Source organism: Pogona vitticeps, chromosome 5 (assembly GCF_051106095.1).
Source record: "Pogona vitticeps strain Pit_001003342236 chromosome 5, PviZW2.1, whole genome shotgun sequence".
Lineage (NCBI taxonomy): Eukaryota > Metazoa > Chordata > Lepidosauria > Squamata > Agamidae > Pogona > Pogona vitticeps.
In genome coordinates this window covers 16,643,210-16,670,771 of record NC_135787.1, presented here as the reverse complement: position 1 = coordinate 16,670,771, position 27,562 = coordinate 16,643,210, and the positions used below count along the sequence as shown (strand labels likewise).

General features: G+C 43.9%; 2 protein-coding genes across 4 annotated transcripts in view; both read right to left on the bottom strand.

Annotated features, from left to right (window-relative positions):
* GRID2 (glutamate ionotropic receptor delta type subunit 2) overlaps window positions 1-13,719 on the bottom strand; it is a 963,252-nt gene extending 949,533 nt beyond the window's left edge. For all 3 annotated transcript variants that reach the window (XR_012087806.2, XM_073001950.2, XM_078394565.1), the window contains exon 1: window positions 12,358-13,719. Coding sequence is in view for 2 of the 3 variants with exons in the window: in XM_073001950.2 (XP_072858051.2) it covers window positions 12,358-12,445 (88 nt within the window). In the remaining variant the exon portion in view is untranslated. The remainder of the gene's footprint in view (window positions 1-12,357) is intronic.
* The window catches only part of LOC144589588 (uncharacterized), a 500,689-nt gene that overhangs the window by 416,241 nt on the left and 56,886 nt on the right, over window positions 1-27,562 (bottom strand). The window lies entirely within an intron of this gene.

Sequence of the window (27,562 nt, the reverse complement as noted above, 5' to 3'; positions counted from 1 at the left end):
TGAAGAGATATCTATGACAGTCGTACAACAGCATGACCTGTTATAGCTGGTAGGCTACATCTATGGTCACACATAATGTTCTCCATGCAAACAACTGGGACATCTGAGGATGCTTTGTTTGGTTTATCATATACGAAATCTGCTCGGGTCCAGCAATGCATTCCTTCAGACAAGTCAAATGAAAATGATTTGAGTTCCCTCATTTTCATCCTGACAAAATTCCAGGACATTACTACATCAGTGAGGCTTTTCTCCTCGTATCCATCATCTAAAAGGCACAGCCTGTAGCTATATTTGTCTACTAGACTCAGATGCTATTTTGGTCCTTCTCTGACATTTAAATAGAAACGCAATCATTGCCAAGCATATCACCAGGTTCACTAGCTCCATCTCTCTGTGTCTTGCTCTGCTTCAACTGCTTTCTTAGAGCAAAGCCATAATTATCTCAGTACCTGAAAATGCAGGTACTTTCAGATTTTGTTTCTGCATGCATATAAGACACTTGAGTTCACTGAACTCATGGACTAGCAGCTGGATGTGTGAGCTTGCTCCACTGAAAAGGATCGTGTAAATCAATGCCTGAGATCTACAGGTGATGTCAGTCCCATTAATGGTCCATTCACATATACAAATATCACTTGATGTTGCAGTTGCTACATGACAGGTAAGGACGTGTAAACTAACTCTCAAGTGTTTCATTTTATCTGCTCCATTAGGAATGAACAAATTCTGGTCTGGTTGTTTGAGGGTTTCCCAAGTTCCAGTATCAGTTATTTCTCTGGAACGATACTCCTGGGAAACCAGAAGCAAAGCTGCTTTATCATACTGCTGGTGGCTTTACCATGTATGTGTGCTGTTCTTTTGGAAAAGTACAAAATAAAATACATGTTCAGCAATATACAATCCAATGTTGCCTGCCTCTGATAATTCGGCCATAGTGCCATGTTCATCAAAAATAAAAGGACAAAATGATGACAATGTAAAAATTAGTAGATCTCATTTGCTATATAACTTCAGTGTCAAAACATAAGCATGTACATACCAGATTGTAAATACTTCCAAAGGAAGGTTTCAATTAATTTGTTTTAGGCTCGTAGTCTACATAAAAGTACTAATCTTAGGTCTCTTCTCACAACCTTTCCTGAACCTGATCATCTGAGTCATCTTATTCCAAACTCTTACTTAATCTCCTAATCCAGGGACCACTTGGTTTATGCAACTTCTAATTGTTTCCATTGTGGCTAATAAACAGAGAGACCTGTGTGCTTCCACTGAGTTTCTACCTCCTCTCCAATATTCTTGGAGCATTCTTTTAAAAGAACACTGTCACCATTAATTCCTACAGTGTTTTTTTGGAATCAAGCAGTTTGAGCTATTCAGGCCAGAAGTCTTATGGCCAGTATTATTTTCGAAAGACCAGAGAGGAAAACTCAAAGCAACGTAAGCATCTGTGTCCTAGCCAGACCAACAATGAGACTAGGAGGGCAGTTCTTAATCTCAAGGCTGTCAGAGGGCAGAACTCTTACTCAAGAGGGCAGAACTCTTACTCAAAGTTTCCTCTATTTGAAGGGCTTGTCTGGGCCACATCCATTTTAAAAAGAGAGAAATGGCCATAAGGAAGTACAAAAGAACCTTTCTTATACAGTGGTGCCTCGCTAGACAGTTACCCCGCATGACAGCTTTTTCGCTAGACATTGAATTTTGCGATCCCTATAGTGATTCGCAAAACAGTGATTCCTATGGGGGAATTTCTCTGGACAATGTTTGGTCCCTGCTTCGCAAACTGATTTTCGCTAGACAATGATTTTGATAGCTCCCTCCGCGCTCGCAAAACAGGTGTTTTGGGGACCTAAGCTTTGCAAGACAGTGATTTAAACAGCTGATCAGCGGTTCGCAAAGCGGCTTTCCTATCTTCGGATCTTCGCTAGACAATGACGATTCTTCCCCATTGGAACGCATTAAACAGGTTTCAATGCATTCCAATGGGGGAATGCTTTTCGCTAGACAATGATTTCGCTAAACAGCGATTTCAGTGGAACGGATTATCGTTTAGCGAGGCACCACTGTAGAATGTTCCCTGTCTGCAGTTAGCAACCAGAGTAAGCTGGTCACAGATGTTTCCAGCTATGGTATTCTATCTGTTTTAAAAATCTAGCAATTGTTTCAAAGTCTGCACCTAGACATATAAATTAGCACATGGAAATTGCATACAGCTCTGTCCTTTTTTGTTCTTTTGTCTTCCTGGGTAATGACTACTTCTTTTTGGTTCATATAAGCCTGAAGTATAGGGAGGGTGGGAAAAAGATAGAATTTAATCCTTGGCTACCACAAAAGATCTGGACCAGGAGTGAGGTCTAGACACTGGTCTGGAGTAAATCTCACTCCTGGGACAAACAGCAGCCAAAGCTGAGGGTCAAATCCAAATTGAAACTTTGATGAAGGCAAAAGGCTTCAGGTGCTTGCATCATCACATCATAACTGTTTAGAGAAAAGCAAAGCAAAGTATGCTGCTTCTGTACCACCCAGTAATGATTAAAGCATTATCTGGGCTATTTACAATTTAATCATGGATGCTATACATTGCCTGCCCACCCCAGCGAGCTGGGGACTCAATTTACTGACTGTGTCAGTCCTGAACCCGTTGTGATTGAACTCAGATGATCAGAGTCTTGGCTGCAGTACTGCAGTTTAACCACTGCACCAAGAGGCTCTGGTCTCATGACACATTAAATATTTAGCAGCTATTCAGCACTGAAACTAGGGAGAAATAAATTTAGTTGACTTCTGGTTCCATTTCTAAAATATGAATCCATCTGTTGATTTTTCCACACAGTCATCATCACCTTTCAGGGTAGAACCAGGAGGGCTCTTTAAAGGGCATAGTGAGATCAGGCTTAATACTGTATATACATAAGAATGTCTCACCTCACTGATCCAGAAGAAGAATTGTACTCTGTTAGGACTGCAATTAAGCTAACAGATTATCTCTCAGGTTCTTTTCAACAGGTGTTGACAGTGGTTCAGCATGATCCTATGGCATAACCTTCAGCAGCATTGTTAAAAATGGGCAAGTGAAGATGACACTGTACAGAAATGTGTGTCCTTGCTTACTTCAGTTTTAAGCATATTTGTTCTGTCTCTCTAGAGCTTAATCTGATAAAAAGAAATGCAACTGAGATTAAGCTGAAAACCCATCTTCACTGGTCTGAATAAAATGTAATGGAGCTGGCTACCATTTCCACTCCAAACAGCACAAATCTGACTTTAGCACAGTCCAGTTTGCTAGTACTCTTGGAAAAAAATATGGAAGATGAAGGAAAATAACAACAAAAGGATAAGCTATAATCCACTGCAGATACCAGGCCTCTGGTCTTTGTCACAAATCAACTACTGTATTGCCAACAATGTTATACAGGCTACACTGCCAGTATTTAAACAGGAACAACAACAACAACATCCAAGTATTAATATTCAACAAGCATTTCTTTAATTCCTCAAGTAAACTGTTCTTACAAATGTTTGCCAAAACTAAGTGACACACACAATCAACAATTAGTTACAGTATTTTTTTTAAGTAAGGGCAAGCAAAGTGTTTTATGTCAACTACAGCCAATAAGAACTATGTATATGACTCACATTTCATGCCAATGAAGTTTCATCCAGGCCATTTCCCACTAGGCTGTATACTATGTACTGATAAACTGTTTTGAGTTAAACCTCTCAATAGGCATCGAGTGTTGAGTGAATTAGGCTGTTATACAAACTAAATAGGTTGCAAGGGGAAGCACTCAACAGGGTTGTCCACGTATTATCGTTCATCTATAGTTTCTGCTTGAATGGAGAAGGCCTTGGATGAAACAAGAAAAGACATCATGGAGAGACTTTCTAGTACGCAGGCCAAAATCCTGTCACTTAATATAGTAAATCACGCTACAGTAGGCCCATTAAATAAATGAGGATTTAGCGATTCAACTTCTCTGTAGGTTCCATGGATTCAAATGGACCTACTCTGTGACTTACTATGCTAAAGAAAGTTGCCGTTAGAATAAACCCATTTGAACTAATGAAGCCTACAGAGGAGTTGACTCATCATGTTCCCTTTCATTCAACACAACCTTAGTGCAATTTGCTACACTAAGAAATAGGATTTTGGTGTCGGTCTTGAAAGATGCTCCGATAACAGCATGAAAAAGGATGCACTGGCTGGAAGTACCTGATTTTCCATCACAGCTGGACAGGAAAACCAGCACCTGTGGCTAGTCTGAAACATGAATCGCCCCTATAAATGAAAGTCCTAGTCATGTGTTCCTAAGTGACCGAGTGTCCTTTTTATGGGAAGGGAAGAAGCTAACACTGCCCCTGAGTGGATAAAAAATCAATGCTTTTTTTAAAAAAAATCAAATTGATTTAAATAACAATTTAAAATTTAAATAAATGATTTTTTATTTAAATCATCAAACTAATCCAATTTCTAATTTAAATTGTGATTTAAGCCAAATTCACCCTGCTGTGCCCCTCATGGAGAACATACATGGATAAAGAAGGTTCCCGACGACAGACAGTCTCCCTTTATCCACGGAGAACAATGAAAATAGAAACAGAGTCGAGATGGGCCAGCACTGGTGAATTGGCAGTTCCTCCTTTGGCCTAAAAGATGTTCGGCGCTTCCCAGTTCCACCTCTTCTAGAGGGCACCCACTCGGAGGCAGTGCCCTGGCTTTCCTGCCCTGCCTCCAAATACTGCCAGAGGAGGTGGAGTTGGGAAGCACTGAACACCTGTTTGGATGAAGGACAAACCAGCACAAACCACCAGTTCATGCCCATCTCTAATGCTGAAATGTCTGAACAAGGGCTTAAGGACCTAAGCATCTGGGAACAAGATACAGGAAAAAAAGAATTTAACTATCTTAATATATAAGGCTCAGCAGCCTTTTCTACCAGCCTGGTAGAAAACTTCAGTGCCACCTCCACACAATGGATATTGGCCCAATAAAATGGTACTTCAATGCTCCACCTACACAGGGATTAACAAGGACAAATGCCACCTCTATCGAGAATTTCACAGACATACATGGCAACCCCCTGGATAAACAAGCTGCTTAGCCCAGCAGCAAACGATGCATTTGGCATTCAAGATGTTCCAGGTTCAGTCTCTTGTATCTCCAGACTGTGGACCACTCCTGCTTGAAACATTAAGCAAATCTTTCCATACAAGTGGATAATATGGTAGATCCAAAAACGGGCAAAGAACAACTCTTCAGGGGTTCTTAGACTCCAACTCCCATCAACTATAGACAGAATAGCTTATCATGACGACAGAGGCAGTTGCAATCCTGCAACCTCTGCCCACCCCTGAACAAGACAAGGCAAATTGCTGCTTTCTACACGTCTATCATACTAGAATCAATTCCAGAATCTTCCAAGCCAAGGGGAAAAAAATCCTTAAGAATTGTAATGTTTCCCCAGAGTGTGAAAGTGAAAGGCCCAAAATGAGTGCAAATCTACACCGAAGACACCATTTGTCTGATCTATCCGAAAAGGAGCCCATTTCATTTCCATGGGGGAAGAGATAAAACACATGAAATCATTTAAACTTAAATGCATTTAGTTTCAACCGGATTCTGCCTAGCATATTGAAGTTCATGACCACAGGTGTATTGAACACTTTAATGGAGTACTAGTTGTGAAAATAGCTCTCCCAAATAATTCATAATAACAGTCTTCTAGTATATTATTGTAGTTAGGAGAGAAATATCTAGGAAAAAAATCAAGATACAGTAACTATCCTCATTTACAAATAAGAACGGTCACACAATTTTGCCTCAAGTGCAATTCAAAGAGAAACTAGAAATCCCTTTTCAGATGAAACATGAGAGGAATGTGCAATTAAGTTGTAAGTCTTTACTATAAGACTAGCATAATTCCTACAGGAAGATTCATACATTCCTAATTCGTAATACTAATGGCCCCCCAATTCAATGCTGACTTATGGAGACTCCCTTTGGGTTTTCAAGGTAGGAAGTATTTAGAACTGTTTTACCAGCCCCTAATTTTGTGGCACCATCTCTCTCTCTCTCTCCCTCTCTCTCTCTCTCTCTCTCTCTCACACACACACACACGCACGCACGCACGCACGCACGCACGCACACGCACGCACGCACGCACACACACACACACACACACAGAGAGAGAGAGAGAGAGAGAGAGAGAGAGAGAGAGCTTTGGTGATCTCATCTGGCCCCTGGCCGAGAAGCCACAGTGGGGATTTCTACTGCAGACCTCTGGCTCTGCATCCAAACGCTCTAGCCCAATGGGTTACACAATACATTGCTATTAAGCATTAAGTGAAAACATTTTAAATTATAGTGAAGGAAGAAAAGATGCACAGACCAGTTTATTTACAGTACTTTGTGAGACCTTTCCTTTCAAACAGAGGCCAAAATCCTGTTGCATAGCATAATAAATCACACTAGTGGGCCAAATGACTCAATGGAGGTTTGGGGAGTCAATTCCTCCATAAGTTTCATTGATTGAAATGGGCTGACATTAAATGTGACTCCCTACACTAAAGTAAGTCACATTTAGAGTAGAACTTTGTGATTAATGGAATTAATGGAACAAACAGATGAGCTGACTAATTCCAAATTGAGTGTATTCAAGTGACATTTACTATGCTATGCAACAGGATTTTGGCCAATACAAAATACCAATATCTGCTCATGTGCTAATATTAATAGCAGAAGATCCTTTTGTCAACCAATCACTCTATCAAAGAACCTGCATGCTACCATGATGGAAGCAAAAACCCAATCTTCCTAAAGGGATAGTCATATGCTTACAGAAATGGTACTATTCTCATTACAATTAATTTAGAAAGCACAGGGATTAGAATAACCCCTAAATGTATAATGTGACTATTAGTATGCAAAAAGGCTGCAGGACAGATCATTCTTAGCAGAGAGGTCAGTAGGAGACAGCAGAACACATTTGGAGAACATGGGCATTGAAGGAGATTGAATTCTTAACCATTTTTATCTAAGTCCCATGTTCCACCTAGATTACTTCTGTATTCTATCATTGGTCTATATAACACGGGTTGAAAACCATAATCTTAGAGCATAAAACATTACTAATTTAACCTCATTATTTTTTCTTGGTAATACTGCAAAACTCCTTTATCTAGAACTTCTGTTAATGAACACAGTGCATTTATATCACTAAACCAGTAAGGAGTAAGTGCAGATTTAGGATTAGGAAAAAGCAATGACTAAACTTCCATGCGCTTCATGTGCTCAAGAGCATTTTGGACTTCAAAGGGAGTGACAATGGATCTATTCATTATAAAGACTAATTATCCTCAGAAATCTCCAAACTAGGGCATGGTTTTCCATGAAATATCTCTACACTTTCAGGAAACGCAAATAATTATTACTGTATTCTTTTGGCCAGGTTCACTTACATTTATTTGCAAATTTTTAAAAAGTTTTCTTCAAAGAAAGTGCATTATATATTGAGACTGCTGTAGCACAAGGTGGCCAAAAATGTGGATCCATGAATAGTTTTCACATTCTAGTTTGCTTAGGTATCTTTTAGTACTTTTAACCCTGTGAACACTCACATGACAGTAGATGTCATTGAACTCAATGGGACAATATTCAGAGTAAATATACATAAAGGAGAATGAGAAAGCATCATGTGAAGTCTGGATGCAAAATATGAAAATTCACCATCGTCTGTATTCTTCATTTTGCTGGAATAGGGTTTTTTAAAGGTATTCCTTCCGACTCCACTGAAATGAATGGAGTTTGTGCCATAGCAACACTTGCTTGATTCCACCTCAAGATGCCTTTGATTCATCCGGAAATTGCATTCATCTCTTTATGTATGAGAACACACACAATTCTCCTTAGAGCACTCAGAGGCCAACCCCAATGGACAACCACATATCCCAAAATATTAAACCAGGAGACCCTCTGTGACTATGCACAAGTGATGGAGTTCGCTGGAAATGCCACCTAATCCCTGCTTAATTAAAACAGTGTTGTCGAATCCTGTGTTGTGTCCATGGGAGTGAAGAGTACAGGACAAGCAAAGCAGGAGGGGAAAATAGCAAGCAGCGTGGCTAATCTCAAAGACTTCAGAGCCTTTGAGCTGCATAAATCAGAGCGACTTTTTGAATAGCCTCATAAAACACAATATCATTTGCATTCCACTCACGGCTTTTTGAGCTCTTCCTACAGCATACAGATCATTAGGAAACTTCTAAGCAATCAAGTAATGCGAGTCTGATGAAATTATTCAATCAATGCATGGGCTCAAGGAAGCAACGTAATGCAGGATTTCATCATTTCAATATATCTTCCCCCCTCCCCAAAACCCACCTCAGAAACCTCTCTTCTTTAATATGCATCATAAGAAAAATTACAGCAGAGCTGACTGCTTTCATCATTTTCATAAGCATGCTTAGTGTGGTTCAGAAGGACTAGGCTGCCATAATATTCAAGTCAGCAGAAACCCCTGAACTACTATATCAACCTCTCTCCACATTCAGAGAAACACAGACTGTTAACATGGATGTTCTAAAAATAATCAGAAGAAGCATTCATCAGAGGAAGAAATGGGAATTTGATGGAGAAAGAAATTATCTATATGCAGTGTAATAGAAGCCCCTAACAACCGCAGCTCTTGGCAACTATTCTTGTTGTGACTGCCTAACAGATTGTCCGTTAAGGCAGACATCCACTGCCAAAAGGCAACTTTCATAATAAATGTAAAAATAAAAATACTCTGTCTTCAGCTGGGTATAGCAGCTATTGCTACAGGGATATGAGAGAGAGAGAGAGTAACTTAGATTCCACTGGTGAATCCCAAGCTTCTCTTCCCTTCCCGATTTTCCCTCTATATATGATGCATCCAAATGTTTAGTTTGGACATTTTTGTATAGTGCCACTGAGATATAATCAGTCTTTTCCTCACTGGATTCGAAACAGCTGCAGTACCTGCTGTTTTTTTCTTTTCTTTTTTTCAAGGATGCTTTAACTTCTTTTGCACTGCCTTTGAAAACTCTCTTTCGGAAACAGTGTGATTTGGCCCTTCCTGCTCAGTCCTCCTTTTTTGTACTGAAACAAACACATGAAAACTTCTCCAGGAATTGGAAAAAGGAACCAAAATAGCTTTTTATCCTTCTTGAGTGCATTTTATGAAAAAAAAAAAAGAGGGAGGGGATGCACACATACAACACTCACAACACTTTCAGTTGGAGATGGAATGGGAGGGGGCAGTTTTCTTTCCACTTTGAAAGAACTGCCCGTTGAGCTGCTGACCCAATTCCACCAGAAATTGCTGCTTTCCCCCCCCCCGCCAGACTACTTATTCTCTATACTCACCCACCCCCAACAAAAAAAGAAGGAGAGCTCCAGATGACAATTATCAATTTGCCAGATTCGTGTAACATAAAGCCATCTATAAAAATAGCTAATCCCCTTGTCAAATGTACTAATTGTCTTTCCAAGTGAAAATTAATTGCCTCAGAAGCTGGTCTGGATCTTTCTCCCACCCCCACCCCCCACCCTTCTATAAGCAAATGTACTGTTGCTGCTGGATTCAACCACAAATAGCGTTTTTAAAAAAACACTATAAAATTACATCATGCTTTATTTGTCCGTTATAAATAATTAAACCAGGCATAGCATAAACAGCTATTAACATAAAGAGAGGCGAGGAAGGAACTGTTTGATGCTGACACCACAGTGCAACAGGGCATGAGACTGTTTGATTAATAAAAAGTGGGGGGAAGAATCTCTCCCGGGCCAGGAGCGCATCTCTCTCGCCCCTCCTCAACTTCACAATCAAACTATTCGCTGGTGAAAAACCATTGTTCCAAAACAGGAACTCATCCCAAATCTTTATCTCCAAAGAGATAACCCTAACTTGGCTTGGCGATGACAAAGTACACCTTTATTGAAGTTTTCCATTTCCAATAAGGTACTTTTTAAATGCTGCTGTCAAATCATAAACTGTCAATGCTTTAGGGGGAAAAAGGATGCCAGGCTTGTATTCTACTCAGTGACCTCTCTCTCTCTCTCTCTCTCTCTCTCTCTCTCTCTCTCTGTGTGTGTGTGTGTGTGTGTGTGTGTGTGTGTGTGTGTGTTGTGTGTGTGTGTGTGTGTGAGAGAGAGAGGGGGGGGTAGCCATATTAACCTGAGCTCCCTAAACACCTCAGAACCTCCAGGTCAGCAGCACCTCGACTGCCAGGGAGGTGAGCGAGGTCACGGCGAGGGCTCTTTGGCTTCTGCCCTCTGAAGGGTTCGCCTGGCCCTCTCACGTCGGAAAGCACCACCCGCCGTCTACAGTAGTCGCCAAGTTGTCCGCGAGGGTGGCCCTTGGGGGGAGGGAGGTTGAGTTTGGCTCCGGAGCAGCTCGGCGGGGTCTCCTGCCTCCACTCCGGAGCCGCGGCGCACGATGCTCAGGGACGGAGGCTGTGGAGGCACCTCAGCACAGGATGTGAGGACGAGAAAGAGGAAAGGCGGGAAGAGAACCGAGGGGCTTTAACGCTCTTTGCCCATACCTGAAAGCAGAGGGACGCTACTTCCTACTTAACCCCCCCCCCCGCATAAACACATACACACACACTTCCTCTCCAACCATTCATTCAGGAGGGGGACCCGGAGGTTTCCTGCTCCCCTCCGGATCCGCTCCACGCCCGCAAGCCCGCCCGCCTTTTCCCATCCCTCTCCTTTTCCCCTGCCTGCGTGTGCTGCTTGTAAAGAAGGTCCAAAAAGAAACACACAGAGGCACACACTTCCTTTGGCTAAGCAAGGGGCTCCACCAGATTTATTCCAATTTTAATTAATTTTCGTTTTAAAAAGGGGGGGAGGGGGAGTGGGGACCCAAAGCCTCTTCTCGTCTAAAGAAGAGGGATCAGCACCCCCTCATAGAGACGTACGTGTGTGTGTGTGTGTGTGTGTGTGTGTGTGTGTGTGTGTGTGTGTGTGTGTGCGCGCGCGCGCGCGCGCCGAGGGGAGGGGATGTTTCCAGAGATCCGGAACTAGCAAGGATGCAAGCGCCTCTCTCCAACCAACCCACCCGCACGCTGCCGTTTTTTCTCTCCTCCTTCCTCTCCGGTGATTGGCAAACGGGGGGGGGGGGCTCCGGGCCGTGCTTGCCGCAGATAGCTCTGCGAATCAAAACCCCCACCCCCGCATCCGCCATCCCCTCCTCCCTCGCTCCGGCCGCTTCTCTTTCCGCGGTTCGAGTCCCCGAGTGGCCGGCGACGCTGCCGCCGCTGCCGCCAATAGGTGGGGCCTCAAAGCAGCTCTTGGGGGGTGGGGGGTGGGAACAAGGCGGCGGGAGGAGGGGGGGTTAGGGAGGCTTCCTTAACCCGTACACCGCTGGCTCCTCTCTGGGCGGTGGGTGGTGAAGGCTTCCCTCTCCCTTCTGCCCCTCGAGGAGACCCCTGTCCTTCCGATCCAGCAGCGTTGGGGGAAAAGTTGGCCCTCCCCGGGAGTCTCCCATCGCCCGAGTCCTCTTCCCGTCCACGAACTGGAGGAAAGAGCGAGGCGGAGAGACGAGCCGACGCGGCATGCCCGCAATCGCGGCAACCATCGCTCGCCCTCCAGCCAGCCCGCGACCCTCTTTTTCTTCTTCTTCTCTCTCTCTCCCCCCCTCCTTTTTGCACGGATCCACTTGGCAAAAAGGAAGAACTCACGTTGCCAAACCACCTGTTCCTCCGAGGCGAGGAAGGGAGGGGGGGCAAACATGGGGGCATCCGTGCGCGCCTCCGCCTGCGCGCGTGCGATCATTACAATATAGGGCTGGGGGAGGGGGGGCGAGAAACACACACATACACACACACTCTCGCACACACTCTCCAGGCTTTTCCCTGCTAGGAGACGAGAGCGTGATCGGAGGCAGCCCTAAGCGAGAAAGCGCGGGTGGAGGCAAGCGAGCCCCAGGAAAAGCAAACTCTGTTCTATTTACCGCCGTGCCCCCCTTCCCATCGTTGGGAAGCAGCCAAAGGGAGAGAAAGCCACGGTAGAAAACAAACTCTCCCCCCCCCACCCGCCGCCGCTTCTCTTCCCGACACACAGATACACTTTAGCGAAGCCAGGCAACAACCATCGAAAGGGCAGATGCTGATGATGATCATTATTATTGGGAAATAAACGATTCCGCCACCCCCTCCACCGCCCGGTCCCTGGCAGCGGGCGATGGATGCCTAGCTAGGTTTGCTGGCGCTTCCGAGGGAAAGAGACGAGAGGAAGGCTGCAAAGGGGGAGGAAGGATGCCAGCGAAGTCGCCAGCTCCTGCAGTAATAGTAGTAGCAGCAGCAGCAGCGGCCGCACCAGGCTGGGCTTACCGATATGAATGATCGAATCTGCTCGCGCCGTCTCCCAGGTTCGAGTCCAGCACACGGACACAAGCAAAGCGAAGGAAAAAACTTCCATCTCCTGCGCTTCGAACAAGCGGGGAAAGAGGAGGGGAGGGAGGGGGAGGACGAAGAGGTTGGCGATTCCCGAGCTTGGAGGGCGAGAAAAGAGCCAGAGAGAAGGAGGGAGAGTTTTGAGTTTGAGGAACCTCTAAATCCCGTTGGGTTCTTCCAGAAAACAAAAGCCGGCAAGGAGCTGCAGCTGGCGGCCAAAAAGAGACGATCCGGTTCTGGTGCTGAACCCCTCGCGTCACTTCGGGAGGCGGCCGGGCATTACCAGAGTTGCGGGGAGTTGCTGCAGCAAATCCATCCAGACCCCCCCACCCCCGGTCTCCGGAGATGTCAATGGGGCAGCAAGCTCGGAGCGCCTCTGTGCTCGTCAAACCATCCTCACAGCCTTCTGGGGAGTCTTCTTAATTCCACGTTAAAACCTAAAGACATCCACGGAGCTACACCGGGCTCTGTGCCTTGGGTGGCGATCGGTGCAGCCGTCACGACGCCGTCCGGACAACTTGCGACCCGCAAAATCGCACCGCCTTTGCCAGTTCCCCTTGCCACACATAGACACGCACCTGCACCCCAAGCCCAGCCACCCTGTCCCCGGAGAGGGGGAGGGAGGGAGTGGGGGGGAGTGGAAGAGAGAGAGAGAGAGAGAGAGAGAAATAATTCCAATCAAATCACTCGCTTCCCGTTCAGATCTCCGGGTGAGTGACCAAGATCCCTGCAAAATGTGGCTACGGTGGGAGGGGAGGGAGAATGAGCGAACGAGAGCACCCTCCGTCTCCGAGCTTCCCTCACCCCGCCAAAAAAAAAGGGAGAGAGAAGGAAAAACACCCCAAAGTGAACTTCAAAGCAATGCGGCTGGGGATGCAGGAACTGGCGGTGCAGACGGTAAGCGGTGGGTCTTCTCCCCTTCCACAAATTAAAAAAAGAAAAAGAGCGAGAGGGAGGAAAAAGAGGTGCCAAAAAAAAAAAAAAAACCAGAAAAGGCGACGATCACTTTTCTTTCCTCCTTGCTCTTGCTCCTGGTTGGAAACTTGGAGGTGGGGGGGGGAGAGAGAGAGAGAGAGAAAGGGGGAAACGAGAGACGCCACGCGAAGGCTGCGAATCCCCTTCGCCAACGTGGGTTCCCCGAGGCAGCCGATCCACGGAGACGGGGCTGGAGCCCGGAAGTAAAGCAGCGGCCGTGGCTTGCAATGCTGGGCTTCTGCAGTACGAGTAGCAGCAGCCGCCGCCGCCGCCGCCGGAGCCCCGAGGAGGCGTCTTTTTCCTCTCTCTTCCCCCTCCCCCCTTCTCTCTCTCTTCCCCCCCCCCCCTTTGCCGGTCTTCTTTTTCAGAGCTCGCTGGGTTGGTGGGATGCCGAGGGAAAAAAAAGAGGTTTCTCTCTCCCCCCCCCCCCCTTTTCGGTTCCTGGCACCTCCGCCGCTCGCCAGCCACGTTGCTTAGAAATAGACCCGCAGCTCTAGGCGAGGAGGGCAAGCCGAGCGCCCGGCGCTTTCAGCCCTGGCCGATTGCAAGGCGGGGGGGAGGTTAGGGGGGTAGAGAAAGGAAAACGGATGGACCGGAGAGAAGGACGCGGCTGCCGCCTAACAGCCACCTTCTCATCTGGAGGAAGCGGCAGAAGAATCAACCGCGGTGGCTTTTTCCCCGCGGGGAGGGGAAAGGGGAGCGCAGCCTTCTCGCCGGCATTTGGGTGAAAGGCAAACGCGGGGAGAAACTCCCTTCAAACACCTCCCCCCATCATTTCAAATACAATTATTTCACGGCAAGGGAGGGGGGAGGGGGAAACGGGGGTGGGTGGGCTTTTTTGGGGGGCCGAGACGTCTGTGCTTCAAAGCGCGGGGGTGTCGGGCGCGTCTCGGCATGTTTAACCTTGGCACTCCGACGCAAGATCTCAGCTTTGGAGAAAGTGCGTTCGGGGGGGGGGCGGGCTTTCGGAGGTGAAGCGAGGTGGAGAGAGAGACACAGAAAGAGGAAATATCCGGGACGCCTGGTTCCAGAGGGAGGGGAAAAAATATTAAAAGACCCATTGTGCTATTAATATGAGCTCAATTATCAACGTGTTTGATGGGATTTGCTGGCAACTGAGTCTTAATAAGGCTGGGAAATTACTCCTGGGACAGGACAGAGGACATTTACTTCTCCTATAGAAAAAAAAAACACACACAAGTGTCCTCAATAACCTGCTGGCATCTGTATGGTTCATAAGTAGTTCACCGTTGGGACAGAAAAGGGGAAGACAGGGTTCGCGGAAGGTTATCATCCCCTAGACACAAAGAGGAACATCTGAGCCCAAAGATCCATCTGCCCTGGAATCCTGTCTTTCTCAATGACCCATCAGTTGCCGAAGGGAAGCCCAGGATCAGCCAGACCGGATGACACTTACTGGTATTCAAAGGCAGGTCCCTGGGCTAGAATAAAGCCTACCCTGCTCATTGTCAACCCTAGCATTCTTCTCCGTGAATTGATCCCATTTCCTTTTTAAAGCCATCTAGGTTGGTGGCCAGCTCTACCTCTCTCTGCAGGGTACAACTATCAGTATTTCCTTTTCATGTACCCGGAATCTCCCACCATTCAGCTGCATAGAATGACCTTTGCTTATAAGATGACAAGGGGAAAGTTTCTTTCTGTCCAATGGCAGCCATTGTGTATAATTTTAGAAACCTCACTTGTATTTCCCTTTATTCATGCACCCCCCCCAAAGGTTGTAACCTTTTGTCTAAGGTACATTTCCTTGGTCATTTCACTTCCTATTCTGTTCCCCCACCCCATCACTACAATGGGCCTACTAAGGGGGGGGGGGTAGTGTTACACAAAGTGTTCTAGGTGTACCATGGATCTGTATGAAATCTCCATCATGTTTAAGGTGGAAGAGGGATCTCTCCTTTTAGGGTGAGCCACTCTGATTGTGAAAATGGAAGGATGCCTAAAGGGGGAAGAGAAGCAACGAGGGCGGAAATCATTTAAAGAGCCAGTTATTTTTAAATAAAAATGTTTTACAACTACTGTACCTTACTGAATAGCACATGAATAGTTTTTGATGCTAACCCTATATCTAAATAGAGTTTTCAGTTTTTCCCATTGATTTTATTTACCATTTCAGTATAATACTTGCTTAATTCTTGTTTAGTATTTATATACTTACTGCTCTTAGTTTTAAATATATTAATGACATATGCCGCCTTGAGTCCTTTTAAAGAGAAAGGCAAAAATATTTCAAATAAATCAATTTGGTAGCAGATGTACTAGCCATTTCTGTTGATTGCAGCAAGATCAATTCACATGCCATTTTTCTGAAGCATCAACTGGAAAGCTGACATACTATCTCAACCTGATTTTGCCATCGCCACTTGGAAAGTTTCTGGGAGCTTCAGTGCAAAGAGTACAAAATCACCTCTGCTTCGAAGGTGCCCTCATCTTTCTTTATGAGGTACTGGCCATCCTGTGTATTCTAGATCCCATAGAGTAATAAAATAATGTCATCAGGCTTCAGAGTGCCAGATGGGCAGTTCTGGGTAAAGTCCGTATGAGGGTAGGTTGAAAAAGCTGCTACTCCCTGGTGTCACAGAATTGAAATGTACAGAGAGCATAATGGAGCCTCGTGGTGCAGTGGTTAAACCGCCGTAAAGGTAAAGGTTCCCCTTGACAATTTTTGTCCAGTCGTGTTCGACTCTAGGGGGCTCATCCCCGTTTCCAAGCCATTTTGTCCGAAGACACCGTGGTCACATGGCCAGTGTGACTTAGACACGGAACGCTGTTACCTTCCCACCGAGGTGGTCCCTATTTATCTACTTGCATTTGCATGCTTTTGAACCGCTAGGTTGGCGGGAGCTGGGACAAAGCAATGGGAGCTCACTCCGTCGCGTGGATTCGATCTTACGACTGCTTGGTCTTCTGACCCTGCAGCACAGGCTTCTGCGGTTTAGCCCGCAGTGCCACCACGTCCCTCTTTAAACCGCTGTACTGCAGCCAAAACTGTGCTCACGACCTGGGGTTCAATCCCAGGTAGCGGCTCAAGGTTGACTCAACTTTCTATCCTTCCGAGGTCGGTAAAATGAGCACCCAGCTTGCTGGGGGGGGGGGGTGTCAATGTGTAGCCTACATAATTAACTTGTAAACCGCCCAGAGAGTGCGTGAAGCACTATGGGGCGGTATATAAGCAGCATGCTTTGCTTTGCTTTATAATGGTTTAGCAATGGGTCTATACATCTCTTTGTTTTCAAAGAACGGAGAATTGTGATGAATTTGTTGCATGATGGACATAGGGTCATGGAATAAGGAAGTTGGAAGGGGCCTATAAGACCATCAAATCCAACCCCCAGCTCAGTACAGGAATGCAAACCAAAGGATATCTGCCAGGTGGTTGTCTAAATTTATGCTGAATGCCCCTTGAGGTAATTGGTTCCATTGTTCTACTTCTCTAACAGTTAAGAAGATTTACTGATATTCAACCGAAATCTGGCTTCCTGTAACTTGAGCTAATTGCTGTGTGTCCTGCACTCTGAGACATAATTTGTCTTGGCTGTGCTGGAGCACTGAGCACTCCCCAGCTTCATTCATTATTGTGGCCTTCTTTATCCAGAGCTTTTCTTTTGGGATCAGTACAAAGGAGAGGGCACACATTTGACAAAGTGATGACAAACCTAGGCAGCATCTTAAGAAGCAGAGACATTACCTTGCCGACAAGGTCTGCATAGTCAAAGCTATGTTTTTCCCAGTAGCGGTGTATGGAAGTGAGAGCTGGACCATAAAGAAGGCTGACCACCGAAGAATTGATGCTTTTAAATTGTGGTGCTGGAGTTGACTCTTGAGAGTCCCCTGGACTGCAAGGAGATCAAACCTATCAGTTCTGAAGGAAGTCAACCCTGAGTGCTCACTGGAAGGACAGATCCTGAAGCTAAGGCTCCAATACTTTGGCTATCTCATGAGAAGAGAAGACTCCCTGGAAAAGACCCTGATGTTGGAAAAGTTGAAGGCAGGAGGACAAGGGTATGACAGAGGATGAGATGGTTGGACAGTGTCATTGAAGCAACCAACATGAATTTAACCCAAATCTGGGAGGCAGTGGAAGACAGGAGGGCCTGGCGTGCTCTGGTCCATGGGGTCATGAAGAGTCAGACACGACTAAATGACTAAACAACAACTTGATTTCAGCCTATAATGTGTTGCCCACCAACAAAGTTTGATTATCAAATATTTGGCTTACTCCGCATATGTCAATTTGGACTTGGTGTAGCAAGCTTGAGCTAAGATCAGGGCAGGAAAAGTTAAGTGAGGATTATGGCTGGCACATGGTGTTTTGGTGCCTCGGTGAAGGAAAAATAGATCCATTTCCCCAGGCCACAAAGAGAAATCAGCTGGACTGATACCTGAATTTTGCTCAAACCATGATACTGCATCGCTACCACTCGTAACATATCAGGAAAATGGTGGAGCATGTGCCGTTCTCTCCTCCAGTGCAGGGAGAAATCTGGAGAATTGATGAACAAGAAAGGAGGCTTCCGCTATTAACATACGCACACTCGAGTCTGTCGTTTGAGACATTTGCCTCATTCTGCCCAACAGCAGGACCAGCCATACTGGGTGTATATCCTTTGACTTTTGAATTTTGATGATTTGAAATGAGAAAGTTCATGTCTGAAGCCCGGATGAGTTGCAAGTCTCCTCAATGATCCTGAGTGTAATTCCCTCTCAAGACAGCCTTGTCACTCATAACTCTTGTCCGTATGGCATCATCATGTCCGTGTATGAAGGCACATCCCAGGTAAACAGTCAGTTAAATGTACTAAGCTCGATCGTGGCTTCGCCACTGTTTTGTGACATTCCCTCAGATTCTTTTTAATTCCCACAGCTTAAGCTGGGACGCTCCCTTCAAAGGATACATTATCACCTCTTTTTTTGCCTGTGAGGAATGGCTTCTTTAAAAAGTACCATTCATGTAAACATGAACATCTTGAGCCGTAGTAAAGCCAGATGCCAAGACATAAGGCCTGGCCTATTCTTTGGTGCATTAGCTGCAGTAGCATTCACAAGGGCACTCGGCCCAAGCCAACTTTCAGTGAAATTGTCTCGAACATCGACAGAGAAAGAGGAAAAGAAAAGCAAAAATTCAGGAAGTCACCACATAGCTAGTCACGTTGAAGCAGTGGCTCCTATTGAACAGCAAATTACTAGCGCATAAAACAGATAACATCCAGAGAACAGCATTGCAGTACATCCCATTTCCACACACACACACACCAGTCTTTCCTGCATCCTTTCTTTCTCCCTCCTTCGCTAGAGACCTTTATGGTAGAATTATGCATTTTGCAAGCACAAAGCTAAGATCACCAGATTTATGGCAGATGTGACCTAGATTTTCCAATGGAAATTGGTTACCATTTTAAATTACAGTGTCACCTAACCTGTGACCCTATATTTTTCCCTTTGAGGTGGAGGAGGGCTGGCACAGTATGAGTAAGCATATTCCTTAAATTGAAATATATCTACATTTTCTCAATTCAGAATCACAGAGCTCGGGAGAAATTTCTTTGGACTGCAACTCCCAGAATCTCCTAGTTCGCATGTCCAGTGGCCATGTTGTCTGGTCAGCTCTGGAAGATGCAGTTGTAAAGAGGGACTTCCCAAGGTCTGGGTCATATGTAGGTAATGTTTATTAGAGTACTACCCTTCTTGGATGTACACCTTAATGTGGTGAAGGAGTTTAAGTGTGTCAGTGAAGCAAAGAGCAATGCTCTCGGGAGGCCAGACTCCAGTATGAGCCTGGACTCTTAGCAGGCTCACCCAAGGTGGAATGGCTGCAGCTGAGACTCCAGACTAAGATATATCAACTCTCTTCAAGGATAACCACCATATCTGCAGAAGAAACTGGGTAGTTCCAATGCTGATGGGAGTGACAGATACTGGGTAGCAGCAGTACATGAAGGTGATACTGGTGGAGAAGGCAATGACAGTGACATTCAAGCTAACTTTCATTAGTAATGTTCAGAAAGTGGCCATGATAAACCACTGATGACCTTTTTTTACACTGAAAACCCTAGGATGAGATAATCCAAAAGGAAACAAGAGATAGTGCTGGGAGATGAGACGCCTCGGTCAAAAAGCACTCAGGTAGCAAAAGACAAGTATGAATAGCACTGTTGCTAGTGACACAACTAGATTAAACCCACAAGCATTTCTAGTGGCTGGTGTGCATGTAAGTGAAAGTAACGTCTGATGCTGCACAACACATATAATGGGAGCATGAAATATGAAAAACACAAATCAAGGCAAACTGGAAACCATAAAGCAAGCGATGGGACATTTAAACATTGCAATGTTTGGTGTTGGTGAACTAGAGTGAACTGGAGCAGGATATTTTCAGTCAGACAGTTACAAAGTATTCTACTCTAGAAATGTAAAACTCAGAAGAAATGGAGTGGCTCTAATACTGAAAGACGATGTAGCACAGGTAGTTAGGGGCTATAATGCAAAGTCTGACCGAATAATATCTACCAGATTTCTGGAGAAACCTATCAACATAACCATCATTCAAGCCTATACTTCAACTACAGCTGCTGAAGATGAAATGAAAGCTTTTATGACAGTACACATGGATATTGCCAGATGATCAATATAGATGGTTGTTGTGGGTTTTTCGGGCTTCTTGGCCGTGTTCTGAAAGTGGTTCTTCCTAACGTTTCGCCAGTCTCTGTGGCCGGCATCTTCAGAGTTTGCTGCCCTCTGAAGATGCCGGCCACAGAGACTGGTGAAACGTTAGGAAGAACCACTTTCAGAACACGGCCAAGAAGCCCGAAAAACCCACAACAACCATTAGATCCCGGCCGTGAAAGCCTTCGTGACTACACAGATCAATATAGAAATCAAATAGATTATATAATTGAAAGCAGGCACTGGAGAAGCTGAATCTTCTCTGCCAAAACAAGATTGGGACAGACTGAAGTACTGATCATGAACTGTTAATATCCAATAGTGGAGTAAAGCTGAAAAAGAACACTAAAAGAATCCTAATGCAAAAGAATCCTAAAAATATAATTTACACAGCATTTCTGAGGAAGAATAAAGTCCACATAAAAACAGATTTGCATTACTAAACTCATTTGACTGTGAACCAGGAGAACTGTAAATTAAAATCATAAATATTTATAAGGAAGAATGTAAAAAGACAAATCCTGTGGTAAAAAGGAAAGAAAAGCATAAATGGATGATAGAAGAAACACTTAAAATTGCTAATGAGAAGTAAGAAGCAAAAGTAAAACGTTGACAGAAATAGGGTCGGAACCCTGAATGCAGCTTTTCAATGGCTGTCATGTAGAGAAAAAGAGACCTATTACAATAGCCAGTGCAAAGACAGAGGTGAACAACAACAAAAAGGGAAACAAGAGATCTCTTCCAGAAGATCCAAGAAAGCAACGGGAAATTTATGCCTAAAGAATGCTGAATGACCAATAGAGAAGCTGACCAGGAGAAAATAAAAGGAAGGTGGAAACAGTAAACTGAAGACCTACACAGAAGAGATAAAACAATGACAGATTCCTTTGAAGAGGAATTGTATGATGAAGAACCTGCAGTTCTAGAAAGAAGTGAAAGCTGCTCTGAAAGCAATAGGAAGAAATAAATGACCTGGGGTGGATAGAATACCACTAGAACTACTCCAAGCACAAAAACTTTGAATCTGTCAAAATCCTGACCAATTCCTATAAAACGGATATGCCAAGAAGTATAATAACCATAGGACCAATTTCCCGTGCAAGCAATATGATGTTCATGGTGTTGCAACAGAAGCCATTACCTTATATGGAACAAGAAATGCCTGATGTTCAGGCTGGATCATGTTGTAAATATTTGCAGGCTACTGGAAAGCACCAAAAAAAAATTCAAAATATCAGTTTATGTTTTATACACCATAGCAAAACATATTACTGTGCAGATCATATTACTGTGTGGAAAGAAAGAGATGTACCTCCGTACTGGATTATCTTGATGTTTAAACTATATTGTGGAGAACAGACAGATTGGTTTTTATAGGCAAATATGTCAGATGAGGGTGCATTTTATCCCCTTATCTGTTTAATCTGTTCACAGAACATATCATACAGAAAATTAGACAGATTTTGATGAAGGAGTGAAAAGCTGTAGAAGAAATATCAGTAATATAAGATATGCAGATGGTACCATATTACTGCAAAAAGGAAACATGACTTGAAACAACTTTTAGTGAAAGTAAAAAAAGAAAGTACCAAAGCAGGACTGCAGTTGAACATGAAGTCTTATTGTGCTTCATGTCCAATTTACCAAAATATGAGTTACCCCGGCCCTAAGACAAAACTTAGGCTTTCCTACAACCTTCATCCACTGTGTCTCAACTCTTCCACCAGTCGGTTATGGTTGTTTTAAGACCTATGGACCCTCTAACAAAGTGTGGGAAAATATTAATCCTGACTTTCATTGATTATGCTCAAGGTACACAGAGACTATCTCATTGTCTTCAATAACAAGTCAAAATGTAGCCAGGAAAGGTTGAAGGTAGTAGGCAAGGAGGAATACGTACTAAATATGAGATAGAGTGAATACTTTGATTGGATTCTCCAGTCCCAAACCTTTGATTGCACTGTGTCAGTGTCTGATATTACTTTCAGATTCCTTCTTGCAAGAATTTTTTAAAAGTTTTGGTGGGATCGAAGGGAACTGAGAAGCTGTGGCATTGTGCTTACTTGTAAACGCCTGCGCTGCTGTGTCATTCTTTGTGAGCCAGTGTGTGCTTTACATCCAGCAACAACTTTAAATAATCTTAGAACTGCAGTGCTGGAAGGGACCCGATGGATCATCAAGTCCAGCCAGAAACACAGTAGGGTGTTGAACTTCCAACCTCTGGCTCCATAACCAGATGCTTAAACCACTGAGCTACCTCTTCCTGCTCTTTCTGTGTCTTTGGTGCCAATTCAACAGAAAGGAAGAAAGGCTTAAATTGGTCTTCTTTTGCCATATCTCCCCCACTTTTAAACATCTCTTTCTAAAAGTGTGTGTGCTATTTTTCTAGGGACATCTCTAGGATATTATCCATTTTCATACCCATTTGACCATTTATATGAAAATTGGCGGGGGAGGGTAACTTAATTTATTTTTAAAGACCATCTTGCCACAAAAAAGTATGTGTTCTTCTGAAATTGTGCAATAATTTTTAACAAAGGAGGCACTTAAACATTTTAGATAAATTTCATAACAGTTTCCCACTTAAAACAAAGAGGCAGAATAACATTTAGTTTTGGAAACTTCAGAATGGTAAAAACTGGTCTTACACAAATTTCTGTGTATCTACTTGACTAAAACTTGGCAGGCTTGATCCCCTCAGAAACAGCAATTATGTCTGCAAATGTCATCTATTTCAACAAAGATTTTTTTAAATATATAAAAGATACTATCAGTTTCCTTTTTACTTTTAAAGGGAGGGGAAAATGTATGCTCTTTTGTCAATTAACAGGGATAGGCAAAAAGATTTGGCTGTTCAAGTTGGGACTTGGTTTTGGACTTGAGTTCAAGTTCACCAATTTCACCAAGGTTGAAATTATATATTTGGGAACAATCCATATAATAATTGTATATTATATTTTTTTTGCTGTTAAGTCAATTCAGGCTTACAGAGACCCTTTTCTGGCTTTTCTAGAAGAAAATACTCAGAAGTGTATTCCCCTTCCCTTCTTCTTGGAGAATAGAATAGAATTTATTTATTATGGTCAGGTAACCAGCCCACAAAACATATCCTTGGCTAAAACATACATAGGTAAAAGTAAAGGTTCCCCTTGACAATTTTTGTCCATTTGTGTCTGACTCTAGGGGGTGGTGTTCATCCCTGTTTCCAAGCCATAGAGCCAGCATTTGTTCGAAGACAATCTTCCGTGGTCACATGGCCAGTGCGACTTAGACACGGAACGCTGTTACCTTCCCACCGAGGTGGTCCCTATTGATCTACTTGCATTTGCATGCTTTCGAACCGCTAGGATGGTGGGAGCTGGGACAAGCGACGGGCGCTCACTCCATCGTGTAGATTCAATCTTATAGGTGCAGATCTATAGACCTTACAGCACAGAGGCTTCTGTGGTTTAACCCGCAGCACCATCACGTCCCTTCTAAAACATACATAATACAGTTCAAAAATATACAAACAATTCACAAAGCATACCATGTGGCCAAAATACACAAAATGCAGCTCAAAAGTGTATAGCCAATCCATAAAACACACTACATGGTCAAAACACACAAAATGCAATTTAAAAAGTGCACAACAAACAATCAACCGTGCACTGATTGTAAAACATGGGGAGGATAAAACACAGCACCTCTACACCTATCCCCCGGGCCATTGTCCCTTCGGTTGGGACCATAACACCTCTCCATGCTAGACAATAAACCACCCCCATGCCAAAACCAGTCAACCTGTGAGCTCAGGAGCTTCTTCTTGGAGGTATTTCTGGGACTGTGCAGCTTGTCCAAGGCCACACAGGCTGGCTCTTCTCTCTGAAGGCACAGCGGAGAATTGAACTCCCTGCCAATATCTAATCTACTGAGCTCTCCAGCCAGAACAATGCAGATAATATATATTTATATCTCAGCATAGAGTGTGTGCATAAGAAGCTACTGAACAATAACCTTTGTAAGTATATAAATATCTGAGAAACTTTCTCTCTCTCCTCCTCCTTCTATTTTTTTTTTAAAATGGAGTCATTATGACTTCTCCACAAAAGAAAAGAGTTCAACACAAAATGTTAATTTACTTTTTGAGACTGCATGGAAGAGAAGTGCTCTTTTAACGCTGTACAATGCACAGTGGGTGGAGTGCCAAATGCGATGAAACCCTTTTAGCAAACTCTGATAACTTTTTCATTCTTGCTTTCATGCTCTGGGCTTTGAAGCTTTATCTAGAAAGAAGCTCTGTCCTCTGGCTGGTTTAAAGTGTGAGATAAATCCATACTAGACTAGACAAGCGAAGGGACATGTTTCACAAAATTATCCACTGAAACCTTTATTATTATTATTTTTTGCGCTACCATGAAAAAAAAGTCATGTGTCTGTACGCAAACATGGAAAGCCAGTATGGTAGAGTGCTTAAAGTTCTGTATTAAGACTGATAGCACCCAGATACAGTATATATTAGCTACGAAGCTCACAGAGTGATCTGATCTGTCAACCCAGCCTACTTTGCAGGTTTATTGTCAGGAGAGGACAGGAGACATCAAAAACCCTAGAGATGCTTGGAGGAAAAAATTGCAATGAAAACAATGATATTCCCTTTTCAGTAATTTCCCCCATATTTTGACATGGTTACACTTAGAACTCCATACCAGGCTTAATAGTCGTATCTCTTGTTTAACTCAACCTGGGAGTTCTAGCTCTGTGTCAGGAGTAGAAGTGGGCACAAAACAGTTCATCTTAGTTTGTAAATGTGGCAGCACAGGTGCTGCTCCTCTCCTCCTGCACCTCTTCAGCCGATCAGCCACTCACCAGGCCCTGTTTGCTTGCTTTTTCACCACCTCCTTGATTAATCTCCCAGTTATGAGCAAGAGCACCCTTTTGTACGAGATCAAGCCAAGAGGATGTGGGTAGAGAAGCCTGAGCTATTGCTGGAACTGGAAGATCAGTTGAAGAGGAGCAGGAAGCTTGCATGCTGGTCCTGGTGAGTGACTGACTGAGCCAGAGGAGGTGGGGGAGGGGAACTGTAGTACCTGCATAGCTGCCTTTACGAAGTGGAACGAATTTGGATGAACTGGTTCATGCCCATCTCTAGTCAGGAGCTAATTATCACTAGCAGAAAATCCTCAACGGCCTCTCCAAACTACAGTTCCCAAGATCCTTTGGAAAACACCATGGCCAGTATAAATGCACGTGTGAAACAGAAGTATCATCTTCAGAACTCAGCTATATGCCACCTTCATCAGCAGCTATTTTAGGCTGTTTTTGACAGACAGTCAAATTTAGGAAGGAACAGGACTGGCTCAGAGATGGGAACGGTTACTTTTTTGTACTACATTTCCCAGAATATTCTAGTCAGCACGGGCACTGTCCATGCTTTGAGCGTTGTTGACAAGTTAAAAGGTAGCTAAACATCTGTGAGCTGGCTCTTTTACAATGCCCGGGGCTGCCTAGAAGTGCACATTTAAGGGATATACATTGTGCCAGAAGAAATATGTATTTCCAAGTTTTCAGTCAACTTCTAACACAACTAGTTTTCAATATAAACTAGGAACAGGCAAGAGGATTCCAGGGTCAGTTCAAAGGTCTGGAGATTTCCTTTGACACCTCAGTAGTTTAGGATCAGAATATGTGGGAAGAAATCAGCTAAAAGACATAAAATTACCTGAATTTTGTGATTTTTCTCTCCCTGAAAGTTGGCCAATGACTGGATAAACACTTTGCACTTAATACTTTTGAGGGCTGCATTCTTAGCAAAAACAACCAAATGAAATTTTTAGCCAAGAGTACATGATAGGAGGGCCTGGCGTGCTCTGATCCATGGGGTCACAAAGAGTCGGACACAACTAAACGACTAACAACAACAACAGCACAGGCCAGATTCTATAAGTGCAGCTATTCCCATTATGGAGGGAAATACAGTGTACCTTCCAACCATGTAATCATTAAAGATGAGGTGGTATTGTGGAGGGAGGGAGAGAAATATGGCAGTTCTGAGACCACAAACATGGTTAAATCCAATTCAGTTTTTAAAGCTAAGCACTCAGTATTGTTCCATCTGGATGAGTGAATCTGTCAGTTTCACTTTTCTGCACATACAAGTAATTCCAATTTTCATCCCAACTTCAGCAGGCCCAAAGAAAGGAATGAAGCTGGATAATGAACACTGACATAAGCTCTGTTCATTTAAGTGGGTCTACTTTAATTGGAATTGAAATCGGATTACGTCTGTTTGGTTTTTTAAATCCCAAGTTCTTTCTGTGCCAATTCTGAGCCTTCAAATCTAAAAACAAACACAATGAAATTCGAAGCATCCCTAATCACAGTTTGTGACCCGACAGTGACATGGTTTTGTTGTCCTTATATGTTGGCAAGTTGCCCTCGACTCATGGCAACCCTAGAAATAAGCAACTTCCAAAATGTCCTGGCATCAATAGCCCAGGTCAGTTCTTGAGAACTTGAGGTTGTGTCTTCCTAAAACTAAAAAGATGGCAGGTTGCAGACACAAACCTAAGGTGTCCCCTTAAACACAAAGAGAAATGCCTTCTTTTTAAGCACTCTTCCAGCTAAGGTGTCTTAAAAGTTCCATACAGAAGGAGTTGCTTTCTAGCAATGCTGAACTGCACTTTGAAGTATGACCCTCCTTGTGACGGCGAGCCACATCCTATTGTAGTAACCCTATAGAAGTCATCAGGACTCCATGTTGGCCAAGGAGCCTCGGTCCAGGGAATAACGAGGCAAATGAGCACCTCTTTCGTGTTTTATGTTCGGCAATGTTTGCTTTCATTCTGAGCAACTTTGGTTTCTCTAGTTACGGAGGAATTAAAACATAGCAATAAAACACTCATTTATAACCTTCTGTTGGCTCCCGTGTTAGGAGGTAATTAGCACGTTGGAACATTACTGTGTAATTCGGAACTTTTAGTGTAAACATTAACATTTCCATAAATGAGGGTTAATTTAAACATATGCTATTGTTCCAGTTGGATGAGGAGTTTTATGTTTTGCAATGCTTACCATTGACGTATGATACAAAGGATGAAATACAGGAAGACAAGGTTGTCTGATTCCCAGATGCTGGAGACAAACAACAGAGGAAAGTTTCCTCCAGCATGCCCTGCTTGCTGATGAGTGCTCAGATCTAAATACTGGCAAGTACTTGAAGCAGTCTGTCATTCTAGAGACAGAGTGCAGTGTCCTTCAGCAATTACCTTGCATCAGACAATGAAGTGAGATCAGCTGTTGTGGGACAGAGGCAGACTTGGAATACAGCAGGAATTCATTGTGGCTCAACCCTGGCTTTGCAAATGACCAAGAGGGTGCATGGATAAGCAGATGGTATGCTCGTTCAACTATCAGTTTTGCTTGCTCTGTTCACTTGCCTTTCTCTTTCCAACTGGGGAGAGTTAGCAAATGACTTTGCCGCCAGATGCTGGATAGGAAAAGAGGT